Here is a 22,029-nt window from a genome sequence, read left to right as displayed (position 1 = left end):
TTTGTCATGTTTGTAAACATTTCCCCCTTATTCCTTGCCTTTTGCAGTAATAAATAAAATAGATTATTTTCACATAATCACATCAATCAATTTTCTGATATTCCTTTTTTATGTTAAGAACTTCTTCCCTGCCTGGCAATGGTGGTGCAAGCCTTTGATCCCAGTACTCGGGAGCCAGAGGCAGGCAGATCTCTGTGAGTTCGAGGCCAGCCTGGTCTACAGAGCAAGTTCCAGTACAGCTAGGGCTGTTAACGGTGAACTTGAGAATGGAGAGTCAAAGGAGAGGACCTTGAAGGAGGTGCCCCCGGCTGTGCATGTATAAGCTCAGGTGAGTGTTAGGCTGCCTGGTGAGCTGCCCGTGTGCACAGAAGCACCACAGGTCCCAGCCAAGAGCTCAGTGCTAGCCAGCCACTGTAGGTGAGGCAGAATTCAGAGTCTGAGCCTTGTCATGGTAAAAGAGATGGGCTCTCAGACCCCATAAGGGACCCGTGGGCAAATGCTGTCTCCAGGACTAAGGCAGAGCCTGCTTGCTCAGAAGAGAAGCCAGGGTCTCACCAGCTTTCCTCCACTCAAGATTAGAATCTGCTGGAAGGGAACAGAGTCCTGTGACCCTGACAGAAGCAAATAGCTTTTGGTGTTAGTGTACCTAAGATGGACAAGAACGTTAATAAAAAAATGTTAAAGAACGCACATAAAAATGAGTGACCAGGTGGAGATGGCAATTGCAGTGAACACAGACAAATCATGTAAAGGAAGCAAAAGAGCTCTTACGATTGAAAAAAAGTTTGAGTCTGCAATTTCTCTGGTGTGGGGGCTAGTGAGATGCTCATTGGAAGGTGCTCACTGCCAAGCTTGATCCCCAGGCCCCACATGGCAGAAGGAGAAAACCAGCTCTTGTAAGTTGTTTCTGACCTCCACGTGTGCGCCCAACACATATACACACATACAGAATAAGTTCATGTTAAAAAAGAAAATGTATTGTGTGGGTTTGGCAGGAGATTGGACATAACAGAACAAAGGATCCATGATCTTGAAAATAGACCAGTAGAGAGCATACAAACCAAAGTACATGGAGGAAAAAAAAACTTTGGGAATATAGGACTAGACAGTGCCTAAATTCACACTGACTGTCAGGGTAATTTCTGTCCCCAAGAGGAGAGAAGAGTGAGGCAGAAAAAATTTCTTTCAAAAGTTATTGGCTAAAAAAAATCCCCAATTGTGATTAAAAACAAAACCACATGAACAGCAGCCCAGGAAGTATGGCTCAACATAAGCCGGACACACATGCATGTTTATGACATTTATTTATTTTGTATGCCTGGGTGTGGAAATCAAAGGACAACTTAGGAAAATCAGTTCTCTTCCACCATGTGGCTGCTGAGATCTATCTATCATGTCACAGAGCTTGGTGGCAGCACTTTTGCCCACTGAACCACCTCCCCAGCCCTCTTTGACCATTTTCAGGACACTATTCAAGTAGGTTGCATGGCTTCTGATTGAGTCAGCCATAGTTGTGGTCATTGCTCCATTGCTTTGTCTTTATTATTCATGTGTGTGTGTGTTTTAGGGGTGCTGAGGCGCCGAGCCTCGCATAAACAAGGCACGCACTCTAATACTGAGCCGTACCTCCAGTCTTGACAAGCAGAATGACCATCCAGGAAGACACTCAAACTGCTGGACTGAGTTGTTGTAGAAGGGAAGAGCGTAGTGCCTAAAGCAGCCCAGACCTTCACCTCTGCTGAGCTCACACTCCAGTGGCAAGAGGAAGGAAGACTGCTGTGGACTGTCGCTTTAACTGTAGAGGGGTGGCACATTTGTGTCTGCTGCCCTCGTTTAATTGTGTAAAGATGTGCTGCTGTTTTACCCTGCCTGCCCAACGTAATAATAAAAATTGGTCTAATAAAACGCTGAACAGCCAATAGCTAGGTAGTGCAGGGAGAGGCGGAGCTGGTTGACAGAGAGAATAAGTAGGAGGAATCTAGGCTCTGGAGAAGAGAAAAAGGAGAACCAGAGGGGAGAACGAGGGAGAAAGAGAGAGAGGCACTTGGGGACAGCCAGCCAGGTAGATGCCAGCCAGGCAGGCACAGAGAAGGATGTATACAGAAGAAAGAAAGGTAAAAAGCCCTGAGGCAAAACGTAGATGAAGAGAAACAGATTAAGTTGTAAGAGCTAGTGGGACAAGCCTAAGCTAAGGCTGAGCACTCATAGTTGATAGTAAGTCTCCATGTCATGATTTGAGAGCTGATGGCGGTCCAAAAAAAAAGCCTGTTACAGAAGACATAGTAAACAGGTAAAAGCAGATGTGGTATGAAGCGAGTAAGGCAACAGACTTCTCAGGAAGTTGCAATTTTAAATGGAATGATCAGGAAAGGCCCCTCTAAAGTGACATTTTGAGAAACACTTGAAAAAATGAGGAAACAAACCTCATGAATTTTTAGAAAGAATTCTATGAAAAGGGAAGGACTTGTGCTTGAAAAAAATCCTGTCTAGCAAATTCCAGGACTAGAGGGAGGCCTGCTGTATGGGGAGGGTGGGCAGTAGTGAGAGGCAAGGTCACTGCACTAACAGTCTATGCGGTGGTTTAGAAGTTTGTGGACTTACTGTGAATACAATAAGAATCACAGTTCTAGGCAGAGGAGTGAAGCCTTAATGGGCTCAATCTAGCAGCCATGTTCAGAATAAACAGTAGCGGCTGTGAGGTGGTAGCACACGCCTTTAATCCCAGCACTCAGGAGGCAGAGACAGACAGATGTCTGAGTTCAAGGCCATCCTGGTCTAAAAAATGAGTTCCAGGACAGCCAGGGCAGTTACACAGAGAAACCTTGCCTTGAAAAAAACAAACAAAACGAAACAGAAAAGAACAGATAGTAGCACTGGTGGCGCACACCTTTAGTTTTAGCACTTGGGAGACAGAGGCAGGCGGATCTCTGTGAGTTTGAGGCCAGCCTGGTCTAGACAATGAGACCTTGTCTTTCAAGATTAATAATAATAATAGTAGTAACAATAGTAATAACAATGACAAGAACCCCCACTAGGTAGGCAACAATTGTTATTGCAGAGATCTGATGTTCATTAAAATAAGAGAATGAAGAAAAGCAAACAAACAAACAAAAAACCTCCCCAAGCTGTTTAATGACTGGAAAAGAGAAGACAGTAACTTTATAGTGAGGAGCCCATTGCAAACTACCATAAAAGACAAGTCAGTAACAGGAAAAATCACACCCAAAAGAAGACAGAGAAAGTGGAAACCAGGTCAAAAGGAAAAAAATTCATAAGGTAAAGATAGAAGCCCTCAAGAATCAACATTTATACTAAACGTAAATAGATCAAATACTGTATGAAAAGCAAAGTCAGTGGGTTGGGGGTAAAAATGCTTGCTTGCCAAGCATGGTGACCTGAGTTTGATTTCATGTAGTGGAAGAGAGAATGGCTAGTGGTTCTCTGATCTCCACAGTCTTGTATGCTGCCCTCCCAACCCCCACTAAATAAATAAATGTTAAAAACAAGATTGCCAAGATTAGGTTAAAAAAATTAACTATCCTTCAGTCAGTGCTGCTTACATCAGACACAATTTTTTAACATTTGTTTTGTTTTTTGAGACAGGGTTTCTCTGTAGCTCTGGCTGTTCTGGAGCTAGCTCTGTAGACCATGCTTTCCTTGAATTCAGAGATCCGTCTACCTGCCTCTGCCTCCAGAGTGCTGGGATTAAAGGTGCTCCATCACTGCTTGACACAGATTTTTAATTTTTAAAAACATTTTTGGGTTTGAGACAGTGTCTCATTCTGTATCCCAGGCTTACCTGGAACTATGTAGCCCAGACTGACCTTGAAATAACAGCAGTCCTTCTGCCTCAGCCTCCCAGGTGCTGCAGTTACAAGTGTGGGCCAACACACCTGGCTCAGACACATCGTTTATGTAATGACACATAGGATTCAAAATAAAGTGTTATGACACCATGCAGACACCACAAGAAACCTAATACTAATATCAGAAATGATGGACACAAAAGTGCAATCAAAGGAGGAAACCTCCGAAATAAAAAGGTGGCTGTAACCAGGGGCATTCATACTTGAAGCATGTCTAGATCTAACAGCATGGGTTTAGTATACATAAGCAGGAGTGACTGGAACTGAAGGGAAGACTGGACAATCTGTCATTGTGGTGGTGTTAAATGCCATCCTCAAACTAGTCAAGATTCAGCTGGGTGGTGATGGTGGCGCACACCTTTGATCCCAGCACTCAGGAGGCAGAGGCAGGTGGATCTGTGAGTTCTAGGACAGCCTGGTCTACAGAGCGAGTTTCAGGACAGCCAGGGCTACACAGAGAAACCCTGTCTTGAAAAACCAAAAATATAACAACAATGATACCCAACTAATCAAGATTCTAACACTATACTTGACAAACTTACCGTGTCAATATAGAATAGCTGTGACTGGTAAAGACATTGAAGCATCCACCCAAAGGTGTCCAACCTCATTAGCCATCAGAGGAAAGCAGATTAGAATCAACTTGGGGTTCCTGAGGCTATACCATACATGTGCAAGTTGCATCCAAGGTCTTGTCTTTGGTTTTCTTTGTAAGAGGAAATGTTCAATAGGAGATAAGTTGCATAGTTCATAGTGCTTCCACATAACAGATTCTCTTAAGCACAATGGTGGTTCTTTGTAGATGTGCTCATATGGAATGTTCTCTGAGAACATATTAATTTTATTTAAAATTTATTATTTCAAGTTATGTGTTTGTGTGAGTTGCTCAGTGTGTGCATGCAAATGAATGCATGTGTGTGATATGCCCATTGAAGCTAGAGGTATCAGATCCCTTTGGATCTGGGAACTGAACTCAGGTCCTCCGCAAGAGCAGTGTATACTCTTAACTGCTGAGCCATCTCTCCAACCCCATATTAATTAGTTTTAATTAAAATAGCAAGATACAAAAGTATGTATAGCATGCTGTCATATATGTAAACATATACATCATATATATGTATATACGTGTATATACACACATGCTTTTTACGTAAAAGCTAGTGCCTGTGATTTCTTCTAAATGATGTAATAGGGTGACCAGGTGGCAGGAGCAACCCATATGTATTGTTAGAATTTTGTACCATGAGAGTTAAAAACAATTATAAGAAGTTTCTTAGAAGGTCCTTATGTAGGAGACTGGTAAATTACCACTAAGTCAGTTCCATGTAGCTCCATCTTTTACCAGGTAGCATTTGTGGGAAGTGGGAAGATACAGTCTGCACCAAGGATCTCAGACTGTGAGGGCAGATGGGAATGACGTCGTGAGGGGCCAGCAGATTCAGCCTCTGTCCCTCATACCTACTCTCAGGCTGGACACTCATCGGATAGAGTGACAGGCCCTTCCTTCACTGTTTATAGTGCAGTTGTGTGATTTTTTTTTTTAAATTCTCTCTCTCTTCTTCTCCTCTTCCTTCTTTTCTACCCCCCCCCCACCCTTTTTTTGTGCAGTGCTAGGGATGCACCTGGGGTCTGGTGTGTGCTAGGCAAATGCTATACCAGTGAGCTATGTTTCCCTCTCCACATGACGATACTCTCTGACTTCCCTTTGTTCTTTTTAAAGATGAGATTTGCTATGAATATAACGTCAGCTCTTCATGTCTTAATGTATCAAAAGTGTTATGAGAAATTTTCAGATGAATATAAACATTTGAATAATACTGCATTATTGAAATGTAGCACGGATGACCTAATTAATTTCCTTTGTTTACTTTGGTGTTATTTTCTGAGGTGTAGGGTCTCATGTAGTCTAGATTGGCCTCAAATTCACTGTGAATCCATGGAGTACCTTGAACTCGGATTCTTCTCACTGCACCTGTGAGGTGCTGGCATGACTACCTCCCATGCCTAGCCCATTGCTATTTGTTTGCTTGTTTGTTTACAGAAAGCATGAGGGCTGGGAATGTAGCTCGTGGTAGTATTATCTGGTAATACTTACCTAGTATGTGTGAGGCCCTGAGTTCAATCTTCAGTTCTAGGAAAAAAAATAATGACAAACCATCTTGGTCCATACTATTTTGTTCTGTTATTATGTCTTAAAAGTAAAACCATTGAGTCAAAAGTTGTGACCATTTTTAGATTATTGAGGCAGCATACCAAATTGTCTTTCAGAAGATTCTCAGTTTGTCCTTCCACTACACCCTCAGACAGCAACCAACACTGTGTAAAAAAAAAAAAAAAAAAACCAATCGGAGTTCATAACTATACCAGTGCATTTGAATGGTAGGCTTAAGTCAGGGACTTTGTATGTGAGCAAGATTTGGGCTGTTCTCCCCATTGATTGTAGAGTTAAGGAGAGGAGCCTGGGCTAGGTTCCAGCCTGTCTTGCAGTGGGCTGCTCCTCAGGGGAGGAGAATGCAATACCACATGTGTTTGAACTACACACAAAGCTGGTGACAAAATTTTTTATATATTGACCTATTAGGACATGAAGTATTTTAATGTGTTAGTACAGCTTAATGTTGAGGTCTTTTTAAAATGCTTATGGGTCCCTGGCCATTTTAAATTTGGGGAAGTAAGTTGATAAGTAAATAATAAACCTTTCTTCCAATTACGGATTCAAGATTCAGGTTGTAAAAGAAAGTTCTGAAGGAACATTTGTGGCACTCAGCAGGTGACTGAAGATTGAGCCCCACTGCACTGAAGTACCATGATGAAGCTTTCCTTTAGGGTGGAGGCCAGCAACTCCACAGTGGAGGTGCTTCCCACATCAGGCTGTCTTGAGAACGTGGTGGCCATTCCTCATCGCAAAGCACATACTTGTTTTGTTTCAGTGGTACAAACATCTCTATTGCTGAAGGAAATATTTGGAGTTGAAAGAAACAGTTGGGCAGCCAGGATGTGTCAGAATTGGACAGATGTTTGCCTTTTAAAAACACATTTTCAAAAAAAGCTACCTTAGACTTGACTGCTATGGCTGCAGCCGCAGTGGGTTAAGCAAGAACTTCGAAGTGTGATCTTGTTCCGGTCTCAGGTGCAAGGCACCACTTTGCACCTTTTCTGTCTTGGTTTTTCTCTTCTAGAAAACAGGGGTAACCATTCTAAGTGACTGTGTTCAGCATCAAGGTTTTGGTGTTTCTGCCTCCAGACATTTATTTTTAAAAATAATCCAGCCAGGCATGGTGGCGCATGCCTTTTATCTCAGTTTTCAAGAGGCTGAGGAAGGTGGATTTCTGTGAGTTCAAGGCTAGCCTGGTTTGCATAGCAAGCTTCAAGCCAGGCAGGGCTATAGTGAGACCCTGGGGGTTTTTTTTTGGCGGGGGGTGGGGTGGGGGAGTAGTTTGAGGGTAGAAGCCAGGCATGGTGGCTCATGCCTTTATTTTTTTACTTTTTATTCATTCAATAACTATATTTATGAAAGTCATTAATTACATTAATTGTATTGATTTGTTATATTCATGATATTATATCCTGATACTACTGTCCGTTTGTGGGGATTTTCCATCACACAAAACAGAAACTCTGTACTTAGGAAATCATTGCTCTATATTCCTTTCTTCTCCATCATGAGATAATGAGACCCTGTTTTAAAAAAATTAAATTAAATTAAATTAAAATTAGTTTGTCCATATGAATAAAATGTGTTGGATATATATATCTATATATACCTATATATATAGATCTATATCTCATAATTCACAGGGGTAGTATGCAGTAGAAATTCTACCTTCAGTCTTTGCCCCCAGCTGATAGCCCCTCTCTGTGTCTCACCCATATTTTCAGTTCTCACCATCCTCTTTCTGCATTATGCATATCCACAGCTAAATCCATGTATAGCTAAGTCTATAGGTAGACACATACAGTTTTGGTTTGGTTTGGGTTTTTTTTGTTTTTGTTTTTGTTTTTGTTTTTCGAGACAGAGTTTCTCTGTGTAGTTTTGGTGCCTGTCCTGGCTCTCGCTCTATAGACCAGGCTGACCTGCCTCTGCCTCCAGAGTGCTGGGATTAAAGGCATGCACCACAGCCCCTAGACTGACACATACAGTTTTTACAAATAATTTATACTTTTGAATCTTTTTCAAGTGATACATAAACATTTACCATTTTTTGTTTTTATTTTAAAGCTTTAAAAAAAGATTTATTATTTTGTAGTTTCTTTTGTGTGTGTGTGTGTGTATATATATATGTGCATACACATGTGCTCATGAGTCCATAAGGGGCCATCAGATCTGGAGCTAGAGTTATGGGCAGTTGTAAATGGCCTGATGTGGGTGCTGGGAACTGAACTCAGGTCCTCTACTAGAACACTATGAGCTCTTAACCAGTAAGTGCCCCCCACACACACACTTTTCTTTTCTTTTTGAGACAGGGTCTAACTGTATAGCTCAGGGTGGCCTGGCACTCACTATTCTAGGCTGGTTTCAAATTCTAGCCCTCCTGCTTCAGTCTCCTGAGTGCTGGGATTGCAGGCATGAGCCACCATGCCCAGCTTCATATTTTTTTTAAATTGTGAACATTTTTAGGGTCTCACATCATGTTTTGAGATATGTGTATATTGTATATATAATATTCAGATCAGAGTAACATACCTATTTCCTCAAAGAATCATTTCTTTATGGTGAAAACATTCAAAATCCTCTCTTCCAGCTTTAGAAAATACACGGTGTGCCATCCTTACCTGTGGCAACCACCTGTGCTCCAACACTTGTTGCCCCTGTCTGTGACTAAGAGCCTATGCCTTGTCACTGGGTCCCTTTGCACCGCCTGCCTGTCCTTTTTGCTTTTCTCCTTGTGGGTGATTTGTTCTACGGCTTTGCTGTTGAAAATGTGCTTTGTCAGGTGTTAGTGGGCACAGGCAGGCACAGCAGGCTCTCCAGGATGTCCCACTCACCCTGGGGTGTGAAAGAACCCACATGAGGGATGGGGGGTGGGGTGGAGACTGGTAAGGCACTACTATCTGTGCCTTGACTGGAACTTGCCGTGTAGACTAGGCTGGCCTTGAACTCACGGAGATCTGCCTGTCTCTGCCTTCCCAGCGCTGAGATTAAAGGCATGCGCCACCCTGAATGGCTTCTGTGGGGTTGGTTTGTTTGTTTCTTCATGAGTAAATGAAAAGGGTAGGATGGAGGAAGAGAGAGAGAATGGGCTAGACCTGCAAGAACTTCAACTTTCCTTTCAGTTCTGACTTCCTTTGGTAGTAAAGATGAGTTGCTATTGTTTAAAATGTCAGACAAGGGGCTGGAGGGGTGGCTCAGTGGTTAAGAGCACTGGCTGCTCTTCCATAGGACGGGGTTCAATTTCCAGAACCTACACAGTGGCTCACAGCCATCTGTAAGTCCTTCTTGGGGATCCAGTGCCTTTTTCTGGTCTCCATGGACACTGCATGCACATGGTGCAGACATACTTGCAGGCAAAATGCTTATACACATAAAATAAAACATAAATTTAAAAAGGCAGACGAGGGGCCAGAGATACTGCTTGGTGGTTAAGAGCATTGGCTGCTCTTGCAAAGGACCCAGTTTCAGTTCCCAGCACTTACATGATGGGTCTCAACCATCTGTTGCTCCAGTTCAGGATTTCCAATGCCCTCCTCTTATGACCTCTGCAGACACTTCACACATGTGGTGCACATGCATACATGCCGTTTAACCACTCACACATGAAATCAATAGATCCAGTTTTTAAAAAAGCAAACAACCTCCGCAGGCTCTTCTGAGACGGTGAAGTTTAAGTATCACTGAAATGTCAGTTCCTTGGGCTTGTAAATAACTGCACATCCCTGGGCCTGGGAGGAGGCTGCCGCAGCCTGTTGCTAAAGACCCGCGTGTTAGAGGCTGTCCTCTGTGACGGGCAGTGGTCTGTAATCCTCCAGAATTGATGGCAGACATAAAAAGTAGCTCCTCTTTGTGTTATTTCCAGTGTAGCCAAAGAAGGACTAGAAGGAAAGCAGGGCACCCTTCAGGCTGTACAGATGTAGAAACAGACATCGTGGATGCTGATTGGAGCTCCTCTCAGTCATTCATACAAGAGACTCAATTTGTGTAACAGAGGGGCAGCTCACGTCCGTCTTGTTCAGTAGGTATACTACTCCCCAGAGGCGCTCAATAAATTTTATAGAAAGTTCCCTCCTTATGTGGAAGGCGCTAAACTCAGGGCCTGGTGTGGCTGTTATAATTTAGGGCTCCAAGGGAGTACATCTGCCTTGTGAAATAGCCTGCCGAAAGTGTGCAGAAACTTTTGATCTTGGTTGATTTCTCTGTGTCGTTGCACTCCTGGGCTCAGGCCCTAAGACCGCAGCCTGTCTGCTTTGAAATTAAAGCCCGACTTGAATTTAGTTTGCGGCTGAAATGCTCCTCCCGTGTGCTGTGTCGGTAGAGACCTGGATTCGGCAGAGTGTTCACAGCTCCTTTGTCTCCCCGGGGACGTCCTTCCTTGACGTGAGGAAAGCAGCCTGTCTTCTCTTTAGACTTGTAAGCAAAAGCCTTCGCAGTCTCTGAGTCTGTAAGCTGGCAGTGAAATACATCGTGCACCGGCTTCTTACTCAGTGATTTACACTGGGAGAGGTGCCTGCCGATTCCCAGGGTCCTTTGTCTTTGTTTAGTTTCCTTCCACATTTGATACATTTAAAGGATGGATTGTCTTTATGGTTCACGGGGATAAGGAAGGGATCGGTGCAAGTTTTAATGAGAGGTCCAAGTGCTCTGTGCTGAGGTGAGAGTTACATTCATGGTTAGAGATCTTTCTTTCCCTGGGTGCCAGGAGACAGTGTTTTGCTGTTTCTGAAGCAGTAGCTCTGCGGAACAGTTTTCAGAAGGATACTGAGGGAGCATCCAGTTCCAAGGCATCAGCAGCAACTTTTCTCCCAGTTGTGCGGACTCCCCTCATTTAAGGAGGGGGAAAGGCTCTGGTCCGGTTCTTGAAATTATACATTAGTATCAAGATGGTGGGAGCCAGCCCACCTCCAGCTTCATTTCCATAAAAACTTTCATTCAGGCTAGTGATATTTAGAACTATTTTTCTCAAAAACTGTGTTTTGTTGCTTGGGGAATAGTTATCAGCAGAGAAGAAAGTATTTGGCTTATTTGCTTAATATTTTAACCTAGTGAATTAGACAGGTTGGGGAGCTGGGGGAGGGGATAAGAGAATGGGTGGGGCGGCCCCATAAACAAGGTGATATATAATATTTTTTTTGTTCTCCTTTTAAATAAATACCGATCAGCTTTATGTTCAGAGACAATAGGAGCCGTTGGCTTAAATTTGCAGTTTACTGTATTTATGGCTGTAATATCAAGGTGCTGCCGTCGTAATTTCATGCCCCAATGAGAAGAGCAAGGTCGAAGCAAATGCTTCCATCGGCATCTGCTAGCACACTAACTCATAAACAAGGCCCGGCTGGATCAGGTGGCACGGAATAATACAGGCTAATGAAATACAGCACAGCTTTCCATTACTGTTAGTTTTTACAGTGTCGTCATTACGTGTAATTTATGTTTAAAAAATTCAATTTTATACAAGGCACTGGGAAATAGGGGTCTACAGGTCATCCAACGACTTTTAGAGGCTCCAAGAGTCCTTATTGTACTCTACTGTTCCAACAAAATGTTAATAAAATAAAATAAAAATACTTTTTCCCTTTCCCTTCCCCGAACCCATTCTGAGAGAGTTGATTTTTCTTTTAATTTGGGGCATATCTTTAGCCAGATGTCTTCCTGCCTCATCTCCCGAATGTGCCAGGCAGATAACTAGTTGTGTTCTGAGAGAGGTGACCCCGCTCAGTCTCCAGAGTCCCAGATGAATCAGAAATTGAGGAGCTGTAGATGGAGGAAGACGATCTGAATTCTGGGCCCTTGGCTGCTGCCCTTGGTTATGGGTCTTGGGTTACACACACACACACACACACACACACACACACACACACACACACACACCAAGTTCCTTTCATTCTCTACCATGTGATTGTAAAGCTCAGTCCAGCCTGGAAGGTGCTGCTGGGGTTCACTACCTTGCACATTTTCAAACCATCCCTGTCTCTCTGTCTTGGTTGTCTGCCCTCGCACGATGCAGAGAACACTGCTGTTGTCTGTCGTGTCCACAGACATTCCCAGCGTCACCTCCAGAGTCAGGCCGAGAGCTGTGCCTAGTCGGCCCTGGGGTCAGTGTGGAATTGTTTGTTCGGAGAAGTCCTTGTGCAGCCAGCCCCACAGAACATAGCCCTTCTGGGTACTGGGTTTGGCCTGAGTCTTGGGAAAGGACGGTGAGGCATCGTGTTCACCCCGGCGTGCTTGGCTTTTGTTTGCGTTCGAATAGAAACCTTCAGAAAAGAAGTTTGTTTATCTGCTAGGAGATAAAAATAGGCAAGTGTGGCTGTCCTGAGTCTGTTCAGATAGCAGTGCGGCCTGCCTTTGTGATCACCGGGTGCATGCGCCCTCTTTCCTTCTTTTAAATGCAGCCCCCTGTGGAGAAGAGTTGGAGAAGAAATCCTTGGCCCCTATCTGCACCGAGGCAGCAGTGGTAACTTCCTGATGTTTGGGGAAGTAGTTTGGAGGGAACCAAGGGAACAAGAAAGGTGCCGGGGACCTTCCCCCCCCCCCCCCCCCCCCGTTGGAGGGCTTTGCAGGGGAGGTAGCCTGCTCTGTCCTCAGCCACAGCCTCCTGTCACTGCTCCTCCTCCCCTGCTGCTTCTCTTCCTGTAGCGAGAGAGAGAACAGGACTTTTGGAAGGTATTCTTTCCCACTAATAGGTGGTAGGATGGAGCTCTAGAGAAACCACCCAGTGGTACAAGGGAAGTCACTAGAAGGAGATTAAAATGCCAAGTCTTGGTGGTGTCAGGTAGCAGCAGCCCACACCTAACTAAAAGCAGAATGTAAGCTTCGTCAGAATGAACTAACTCTTCCAAAGGCAGGCTGGGAGGCGGTGGCTTGCTTGCTGCTCTCTTGCTCACAGGACGGCAAAGTCCTTGGTTCTCGGCTTTGTTCAGCCATTGCTCAGTCCCTGCGCGGTTAGATTATTCCTCACAGATAGCAATCAACTGGAAGGAAGTGTGTGTGTCTAATTTGCATGAGATTATTTAAAACAACAACAACAAAAAAGGTCTGCATTAGTCAGGGTGATGGTAAACAACACAAAGAGATGCCTTTATAATATAGCCTGTGCCTTGGCTTTCAGAGCCAAATATAATTCACTTACAATTGGCAGTTTCCTTTATTATTCCTTTTAACCTTTTGGATTCTGCAAGGTCTCAATCAAAGATCTGCACTGTTTATCTTGAGGGTGAGCAGGAAAGCTGGGGCTAGGGCATCTGGATGTTTATGCATGGGTCCTGTGGCAACAGCTATCACAGAGGTAGGATCATCTCTGTACCAGGAGCCAGGGGCTGGAGAGGTAGCTAGTTTTGATTCAAGGAGAAGTAAGTGACCCTCTACTTGGTCTTCCTGCATCCCCCGTGGACAACCTAGCTCTGTAAATAGAGTCCTAAAACTGGCCAGTGCTGCCTGAGCTGTGGACACCCAGAGAAGCATATGGATGCCCCTGTTTGTCACTCTGGTGTTGTTAAAATATTGTCAGGTTATCATTGGCAGGTCTGACCCAGGGGTGTCTATAGCCCCATGTGTTTATAGCCCCATGAACTAGTTACCAGCTCTTACCTACACATGGGGTCCAGGGTGGCAGGGGAGAAAGGAATTTCATCCTTCTCTAAACCTTAACAGACTCAAGACTCAAGTTCTGAGTCTGCCATCTGATGTGTGTAACGCTGGTGGGCACCTGCACCACTGTTCTCCAGGACAAGTTTGACCTGGGCATTCCTCACTTCTGCCTCAGGCTTTTCATCTGCTGAGTGGGGACAATGGCTGAGATAACTCTCCAACTCTAAAGTTACGCTCTGCTCTTTCTTTCTTTGTCTAAAGTTTTCTTTCCTTTTTGTTTTAAGAAAAATGACTCATTTATTAAAACTAAATCAAAACCCTGACTCTCCTAGAGAACTAGGTATATAAGAATTCCAGCCAGTATAGATTTAGAGCATCAAATGATAAAGTTTCTGGGAAACAAGAGCCTGGAAGGAAGTGCTGATGGCCTTTAAACCATTGCCTCACTGGTGGGCTCCGCAGAGGTAATGCAGGGTGTGCTTTATTAGGAAAACAGGCTTCGTAAAAGCTCAGGGCAGAGGGCGGAACAACAGGCGGAAAGTCCTGCTCCTTTAACCAGCTCTGGCTCTCAAGGCTGAGGCACAGCCTGTAACTTGCTGTATATTTCCCCAGCGTTAGACATTATCGTACTTGTTTATATTTGAAAGAGCCAGAAGGGAAAATGAGAATGCAACTGAATGCTCCTTTTGGGAAAATTATCCTCGTTTGTAGCCAGCAGCTGACAAGGCACATGATCCACCAGGTTTATAGAATTCCATGGTGTACCAGTGACCAGCAGCCTGTGCTGACGTCGCGCTTGCTGCTTCCTTCACACAGAGGCCTGTGAACTGGTTAAAGCAGTGTCCTCCTTCCAGCGCTAGCTAGCGAGGAGTGCTCCTTCCTGTTCAGGAAGAGCAGTTGTCAGAGAGTGACAGGTGAAAGCCCAAGAGGCACAAGCTCTAAGGAACTGTGTCCTCCAAGTTTGCCTGGCTTGTCTGTCTGTCCTATCCCTGTTCTGTTCTGGGGAGGAGAAATGATAGGAAAAACAACTCATTTGTGGCAAGCTATGGGTGAAAGAAATGGGGCACCTTGTCCAGCCCCAGTCTGAGATGCTCTGTCTCTCGATCACCTGCCCCCGCCCCACTCTGGGTGAATGCTGTCCACAGTACCTAGACTGACAGCAGTAGTGCTCGTTCACTTCTGTCTAGCTCGTATGTGTGTGAGGAGGGAAGCGCTGCCGCAGAACAAAAGGAAAAAGGTCAAGAACCATTTTGAATAGTTGAGGCACTCCCTTGACCATTTGTGGTAGGGCATGAAAAGTCTGAGGGATAGCTGGAGTCCACTCAGGCCAACATGATGCAGAGCAGAGCTGCGCTCTAAAGCATTAATGTGCACCATGTATTAGCCCCCAGGCACAGAGTGCGAGGCACCACTCTTTGAAGATGCTGATCCTCAGAACCGCCTTGTGCTTCATCCACCCCTAGGGGCAAGTATACCATGCTGTGGGCCTCTAATGGAGAGCTGCCGACCAGATGTGGAAAAGCTCTCGCCCTGGTTTAAAAGCTCTGTGTTGCCTCTCCACTGACTATTGGGATACCCGGAACAGCCTGGACCAGCTTGAGTCATCCACACTAGCAGTGACTGCTTACCTGCTTTCCCAGCCACTGTGGTGGATCTCTTTTGTACACACCGTTATTCCCTGAGTGGGCCCTGGGGGAAGCTCATCACACACCGGGCTCTACACTCACTCCTACTATTCTGTGCATATTCAGTGCCCTCGTCCTTCACCACTAGTCACCCAGTCAGCCTCAGGCCCACAGACTCTCTCTGCTCTCAGCCTGCTGGGGTAGGGTCTTGGTGGGCTTTCACTCGCCTTCCATTCCTTCTTGGGAAAATCCTTTCCACATGCTACAGCCACTGCAGATGGCGCCCTGCGATTTCCTGATGCCCATGTGCATTGTAGTTGACAGTGTCGGAGGATTGAAAAAAGGGGGAAGAGAAACTAGCCAAAGGCGGTCCAGGCTGCCCGAGATAGGGTAGAGCAATAATCATCTGAAAGTGTGGGCCTGGTCTTGTTTTGATCTGTTTTCTTGTTTTATTTTCTTCTTTACATTCTATATCCCATTCATACTAATCACAGTCAGTCCTGATTTTTCTTTTTATTTCTGCATTTGTCATAAAATAAAGCAAATTATTCCCGTCTTCGGAAACGATCTAGACTAATTAGTCGTCTCACCCAATAATTAGTTTTTTGTTTCCCTGTCTGTTTTCATGCATTATTGTTAGTTTTTTCCCCTCTTTTTTTAACACCATTACAGATTAAAATGAGCCACATTTGCAGTTGATGGTATCTGTTTTCGGGGGAAGAATGGAGAATTGCAGCACAGAGCGACTTCAAAAGCAGCAATAAACTCAAGGATAAATTAAGGAAATTGAATGAGCCACATTTGGAAGCAGTGTTGAGGCTAATATTCTGTCGCTTAAGGTTAAATTGCAACTGAGAGAGGTTCCCAAGAATCCAAAATCGAGGAGGCAGCGAACTTGAATGCAAGGCACTCGGCGGCCGTCGGGGCCTTTTTGTAAAGGGAGATTTTGCTGCAGTGTGGTTCCTGGCAGAGTCCTCACCTGTGTCCTTTGCTCTCCTCCCCAGGGCTGACAGATGATGAGATTGACCTGGCTTTCCAGCAGTCAGGCACTGCTACAGATGAGCCTCCGTCCTTGGGCCCGGCCACGCCAGTGCTTCCCGTCCAGCCCCCTCACCTCTTCCCTCAGCCATACAGTAAGTCACCGGCTCTCCTTCCTCATGAACTGAGACCTGGGACTCAGGACAATGGCGAAGAGCAGGGCTCCACCACAGCAAACTGGGAGAACTTGGCTTTTCTAGGAATAAAAAAGCGGCACGCCCAAATTTGTCTAGAGCCATTGTACATAGTATGTGACAAAGGTCACAGGGGATGCTAAGCCAGCCATTTGTGTGATTTCAGGCACTTGAACCACACAAACGGTCAGTTCTCCCGCCTTCTTACCCCAGTGGCTTTGAATGTCAGATCCCTAACACAGGCATGGGAGTGGCGAATGGATTCTCCTTTACCCATGGAAGTAATGTGTCTCCTAATCTTATTTTTTTTAGCAATATTCATAGGTTTAGGTCAACCTTCGCTCCCTTCTCCTGACTCTACCGTGTAGATTCATGTAGTGACAGATTCTCAGGGAATTTCAGATTAAGTACAAAGGTCCTTTAATAATGACATGGGATCCGGGCTGAGGGGACTTTGTTTTAAATGGAGGCTGCTGTGGTAACAGATACCGTCCTATACATCCATCCAAACAAGCACATCACCTCTGCTGTAAGCGATGTGGGAGAAGTCTAAAGAAGTTACAATTCTCTCCAAAGCTGTAAGACACAGCCTAGATTTATTCCTTTTAGATAACTCAGCACAGGTTCTATTGTTTTTCCAGTCTTTTCTAAAATTGTCTTCATTTTAATTGTCTCCAAGTTTTGCTTTATTTTCAAAAAGGGATTGCTGTGGGATGTTCTGTATGGCAAATGTGTTGCTAATTAGTCAATAAATAAAATACTGATTGGCCATTGGCTAGGCAGGAAGTGTAGGCGGGACAAGGAGGAGAATAAAGCTGGGAAGTGGAAGGCTGAGTCAGAGAGACGCTGCCAGCCGCCACGATGACAAACAGCATGTGAAGATGCCGGTAAGCCACGAGCCATGTGGCAAGGTATAGATTAATGGAAATGGATTAATTTAAGCTGTAAGAACAGTTATCAAGAAGCCTGCCACGGCCATACAGTTTGTAACCAATATAAGTCTCTGTGTTTACTTGGTCGGGTTTGAGCGGCTGTGGGACTGGCAGGTGAGAGAGATTTGTCCAGACTGTGGGCCAGGCAGGAAAACTCTAGCTACAAGGGATTTAGGACAGAGTTCAAGACCAGGTTTTAAAGGGTGTGTTTAAAAATGGCAGGTTCAGCTGGGTGTGGCGGTGCACACCTTTAATCCCTGCACTCAGGAGGCAGAAGCAGGTGGATCTCTGTGAGTTCGAGGCCAGTTCCAGGACAGCTAGGACTGTTACACAGAGAAACCTTGTCTCAAAAAGTCAAACAAAACAAAACAAAAGTGGCAGGTTCATTTTGATCCCAGAGCAGGTGACTGAAGCCCTCTTACTTCGTCCGCATCAGCATTTTCGCCTGGCTTGCCTGCAGCTGGGTAGGTAGGTACTCTCTCCCACAGCCAGCAGGGTGTTCTGTTCTCTCCTGTGTTCCGGTGGGGGCAGGCGGAGCGTTGGCTGCTGCGTGCATCACAGGTTGTATTTAGAGAGTCCTTTGCTTTCTGGGTAAAGCTGAGTGGTGAAGCCACAATACATACGCCCATGTGTCTTGTCCCTCTGAGCGGGGCTTGAGCCACCGGCTGGCATGAAGACCTTTGAGACCCCAGGAGCAGGCTTCTGCCTTTGTGAGCAGGGGCCTCACTTCTCTTTGCCAGCCCAAATCCTCTCAATCTGTTGTGTAGGCTTCGGGCTGTAAGCATACTTTTTAACCAGAAGCTAAGTAAGTGTCCACACTTTCCTGAGTTGTGTCTCTGAGCCCAGCCGTTTAATGGGATTTGTTAAGGATAGGCAGTGGCAGCTGGGGTGCAGAATTGTCTAAGCACATCTGTTGTGTTCCAGCTGTTTCCTCCCACGGCTTAATACCAAACAGGTCTCTCTGCTACTTGAAAACTTCCTGCTCGGAACAAATTGTTCTGCCCGGTCACAGAGTTGGCACCAAACGTCATCCGCTTGCCTGCCTTCTGGAAGCGCAAAGAGTTAACTGGTAGTTTTTCTGGCCGGCACAGCAGTTGACTCTGCAGTCTCCTTCAAGATTACAGGCTTAGACTCTGTTCGTCTCCTGGCCCTCACATAACACGCATCTTCTTAGAGACAGGATTCCTCCTGCTTTGACACTAGCATCGAAACAATGGGAATGATCATTTTTAGTGCTGGCGTTTCCGGTTGTCATCCTCCAGCTTCATTCTTCGAGTTCTGCTACGCTACTCCTTTCAGCTCTGGGGGTGACTGCTCTTCACTTCTGTACTTTTGCCAAGAGGTGTCAAAACTGCTCAAAAAAAAAAAGGGGGAAAAAAAAAGCTTGATTTTGATTAATATAGAGAAACAAGACTTTGCCTGACTGATAATAAAACTGATAAATGACATTTGAATTACTTGTAGCGGTAATTTATTACATAAAATATCTTTTATTTGACATGCGATTAGTTGCTGGAAGCATCACTCAATCTGACTAGTTTAAACATGCTCTAAAATGAACCCCAGTAAAAACCAGGGCTGTCGGCTGCTGGCGTTATGAAATATACTAATCCTGGAGTGAGGGAAAAAATCTGACTTTAAATATTTAAATGATTAATTGGGTTTATATATTTTTTTTACCTCTCTAACCCCCTTAATTACAAGGAAACTCAGGGGAGTTTCTGAACTAGGTGTGCAATCTGCATGCTTATCACCGAGGCATTGTCTGTGTCTGGGAGGGATTTATGGCTTCTGTTCATGTGTGTTCCTGCTGAGTCTATGCCTAGATCCATAGCAGCCCTTCCTTCCCATTTCTCAGCTGTTTAAGGACATTTCATCTCGGAGCGCAAGTCTAGAAAATGGGATTCCCTTAGCCCAGCCCCAAATGCTCTTGTGTCGGCGAACACCTGAAGAGGCCGCCTATGCAGACCTTTATCTCTCGACCTGGCCTGGCGGCCATGGGGCTGCTGGGGCCTCCTTTGCTGTCTTTGCCTCCTGGCCAGTGTGTGTGACCTTGAAATGGTAGTGAAAGCCAGTGGTGAGAACACGGGGAGGACTCCAGTGTACTTGTCCGTTTCAGTGTGTAAGCACCCACTAGATGCTCAACTCTGCATTATGTGAGTGTCAAAGCATGATCTTTCAGAATCTTACAGGCTCTTAAGAAAAAGAGAATAATAATATCAGACGTTGTGATTTAATGCCAAAATTAATTATACCGACAAAAAAATCTGTAAGATTACAGAAAAGAGAAAAATTAATGTGGGCTAAGGAAGTCAGGAGGCTTTGTGAAAGTGGCAGGAAGTGTCACCGGGGGAAGCTTAGTGTCACCTAGTGCGAGCACACACCAGTGTTCCCAGGGCTTCAGAGAAAGCCAGGCAGGATCCAAGAAGAAACCCCATAATCTGTTTCTCCTTTTGGTTTTGGTGTTTGCCTTTGCATCAAGCCTCTGTGTGTGTATCCACAAGCCCCGTGGATAGGTTCTGGGTCCTGCTCCATGCCAAGCTCTGGTTTGTGCTGAGCTGTCTTGTTTCCACCCAGAGGGATAAGTACCAAGGAGTGCTGAGGTATAAGCAGGGCCAGTGTAAATTTTCTGGAACGATACTGGGCTCCAGCATTTGTCCTCGTCTTGGATGGACAGTGGAACCCCTTTAGAGGCTGGCCTGAGCTTTAGTTGCCTAGAGCTGGCAGAGAGTCCTGAGAGAGCATTCTCTCAGTTTGTGTCTGTTTCAGCCTTATTTAGTAACAAATACTTACCCTGATTATCTTAACGCATTGAGCAAGCACTCACTATTGAGTTAACTCCCAGGTATCAGGGACTGTGCTAGACCTCTGGGACAAAAAGATCATTAACAAGATCTGTTAGTTTTACAGTCAACTTAGAAAAAGGTTATTTTAGGCATATGGTTCCTGTCTGTGATTGGTTGACCTGGTGGTTTGGACTCTCTGGTTGTGGGTGTTGGGTGACAATGTCATACAGCAGAGAGAAACTAGTCGTGTCATGTCCAGAGACGAAAGGAAGGAGAGGAAGGGTCTGGGGTCCTATGTCACCCCACGGTGGCTGAAGGTCTCTCTAGACTGACATTCTCGTTACCTCCCGAGAGCACTGGGGAACAAGCGCCAAACCATAGCACAAGCCTGACTGCTCCCTGCTGTTGCCCTGTCTGGGGAAAGACAGTTAAGCCAGCATGTCAGTGCCTGGGAGGCAGGGCCAGGGAGGAGGCTGGTGCCGATGAGGGGAAGGGGCGCTCCTGAGAGCAAAAGCTTCACTGACCCCGTGGGTGACGGGTTCAGTGTTCTGACAGGATGGACAAGAGCGCCAAGACAGGAAACTACATGAAGACCTCACGGATCTCCGGGCGATCTGAGAAGCTGGAGCATGCTGGGGGAGGCAGCAAAAAAAAAAAAAAAGACAGCTAAGCCATCACACTGACAGAGGATGACCAGCAACATGTGATGGCCAGTCGCTTCTGAAGCTGCCTTGTCTATTGGAAGAAATGTCGTTGGACTGATGTTAGAGTCGTTTGTTTCAGAGGCGGACATAGGGGAGTATGCCTGCCTGAGCCGCCCTTGCCCTCCTTGTCTCTTTGTCCAGCAACACGTTGCTTTTCCCCACAGTTGGAGTCCTCTGTCCACTCCTTCAGGGCATCTTTCCAGGGCTTCGTTCTGACCTGATGGAGTTTGCCCTGTGGCTCTTGCAATCCCCTGCTCCCCACCATGCTGCACTTAAATATTCATTTTAGTGTCTTTTCTATTAGTCTGTGAGTCCTGAGGCTTTTAAAAAACTCTAATGGCCTGAGGCTCTGACTTAGTAGATGTCTAGAAATGCTTGTGGCCTGGGTGAACTGTGGTGGAAATGTGCTTGAGAACTGCGAAGAAATGCCTGATGACAGTGCCCATCAGCCAGACCACTCTCATGCTCAGTCCATATAGGCTGTCCTGGGTAAGCTATGGAAACAGTATGGGACAGGCTTACTTTCAGGAGGTCCCTGGCATTTGGAGAAGGACAAAGATGACTAGCCACTTCTGTGCTCCGCAGCGATGATCTTGACAGTTTCCTTTCAGTGTGCAGGAAAAACAGTTTGCAACTCCAGAATGGTGGTCTTCAGAGCCTTGAAAGGATGAGGCTTGAACTGGCTTTGCATGTCACTAAGGCAAGGCTACATTTCAGAAAATAGATTTTCTCTGCTACCTAAACGTAGGGCATCTAGCTCACCGTGGAGGCTCTGCAGTCTTCAGGGACCCAGGTCTGCATCCTTGACAACTTGCTGGCATCCATCTTGTACTGCCCACCTGCTCCAGCCCTAAGTGCCCCATCTGCCACCACCAACCTACAGGAAGGAAAAGGATCAGCTACCTCCCAAGGACACCTAGGATTTGCCATCTCCTCTCTATCCCCTCCTTGCGGACAGGAACATGGTTGCATCATCTTCCCATCTATGAGAGGTGGACAAATGAGGGCAGACATTGGGGGCTATGCCTGTCCAAGTCGTTCCTGCTGTCCTTATCATCTGTGCCCAGCAAGGTGTTGTTAGAGCTGACATGAATGCTTACACTCAGGGTGCTGTTACCTGGGCCTAGGCAGGCTCTGGTGGCTAGTGCTATGGTATTTAGAAAGGTTCAGCTGGCCTATTAGGAGGGTAGGACTTGCTACTTTAT

The 22,029-nt window shown here is 45.5% G+C and overlaps 1 protein-coding gene across 1 annotated transcript in view; it reads left to right on the top strand.

Moving 5' to 3' along the window:
• Pex14 (peroxisomal biogenesis factor 14) overlaps window positions 1-22,029 on the top strand; it is a 148,848-nt gene that overhangs the window by 102,913 nt on the left and 23,906 nt on the right. Inside the window, exon 4 of the mRNA XM_059255387.1 lies at window positions 16,235-16,363. Within this exon, the coding sequence (XP_059111370.1) occupies window positions 16,235-16,363 (129 nt within the window). The remainder of the gene's footprint in view (window positions 1-16,234; window positions 16,364-22,029) is intronic.

Source organism: Peromyscus eremicus, chromosome 2 (genome assembly GCF_949786415.1).
Source record: "Peromyscus eremicus chromosome 2, PerEre_H2_v1, whole genome shotgun sequence".
Lineage (NCBI taxonomy): Eukaryota > Metazoa > Chordata > Mammalia > Rodentia > Cricetidae > Peromyscus > Peromyscus eremicus.
This window is presented reverse-complemented; position numbering and strand designations above follow the sequence as displayed.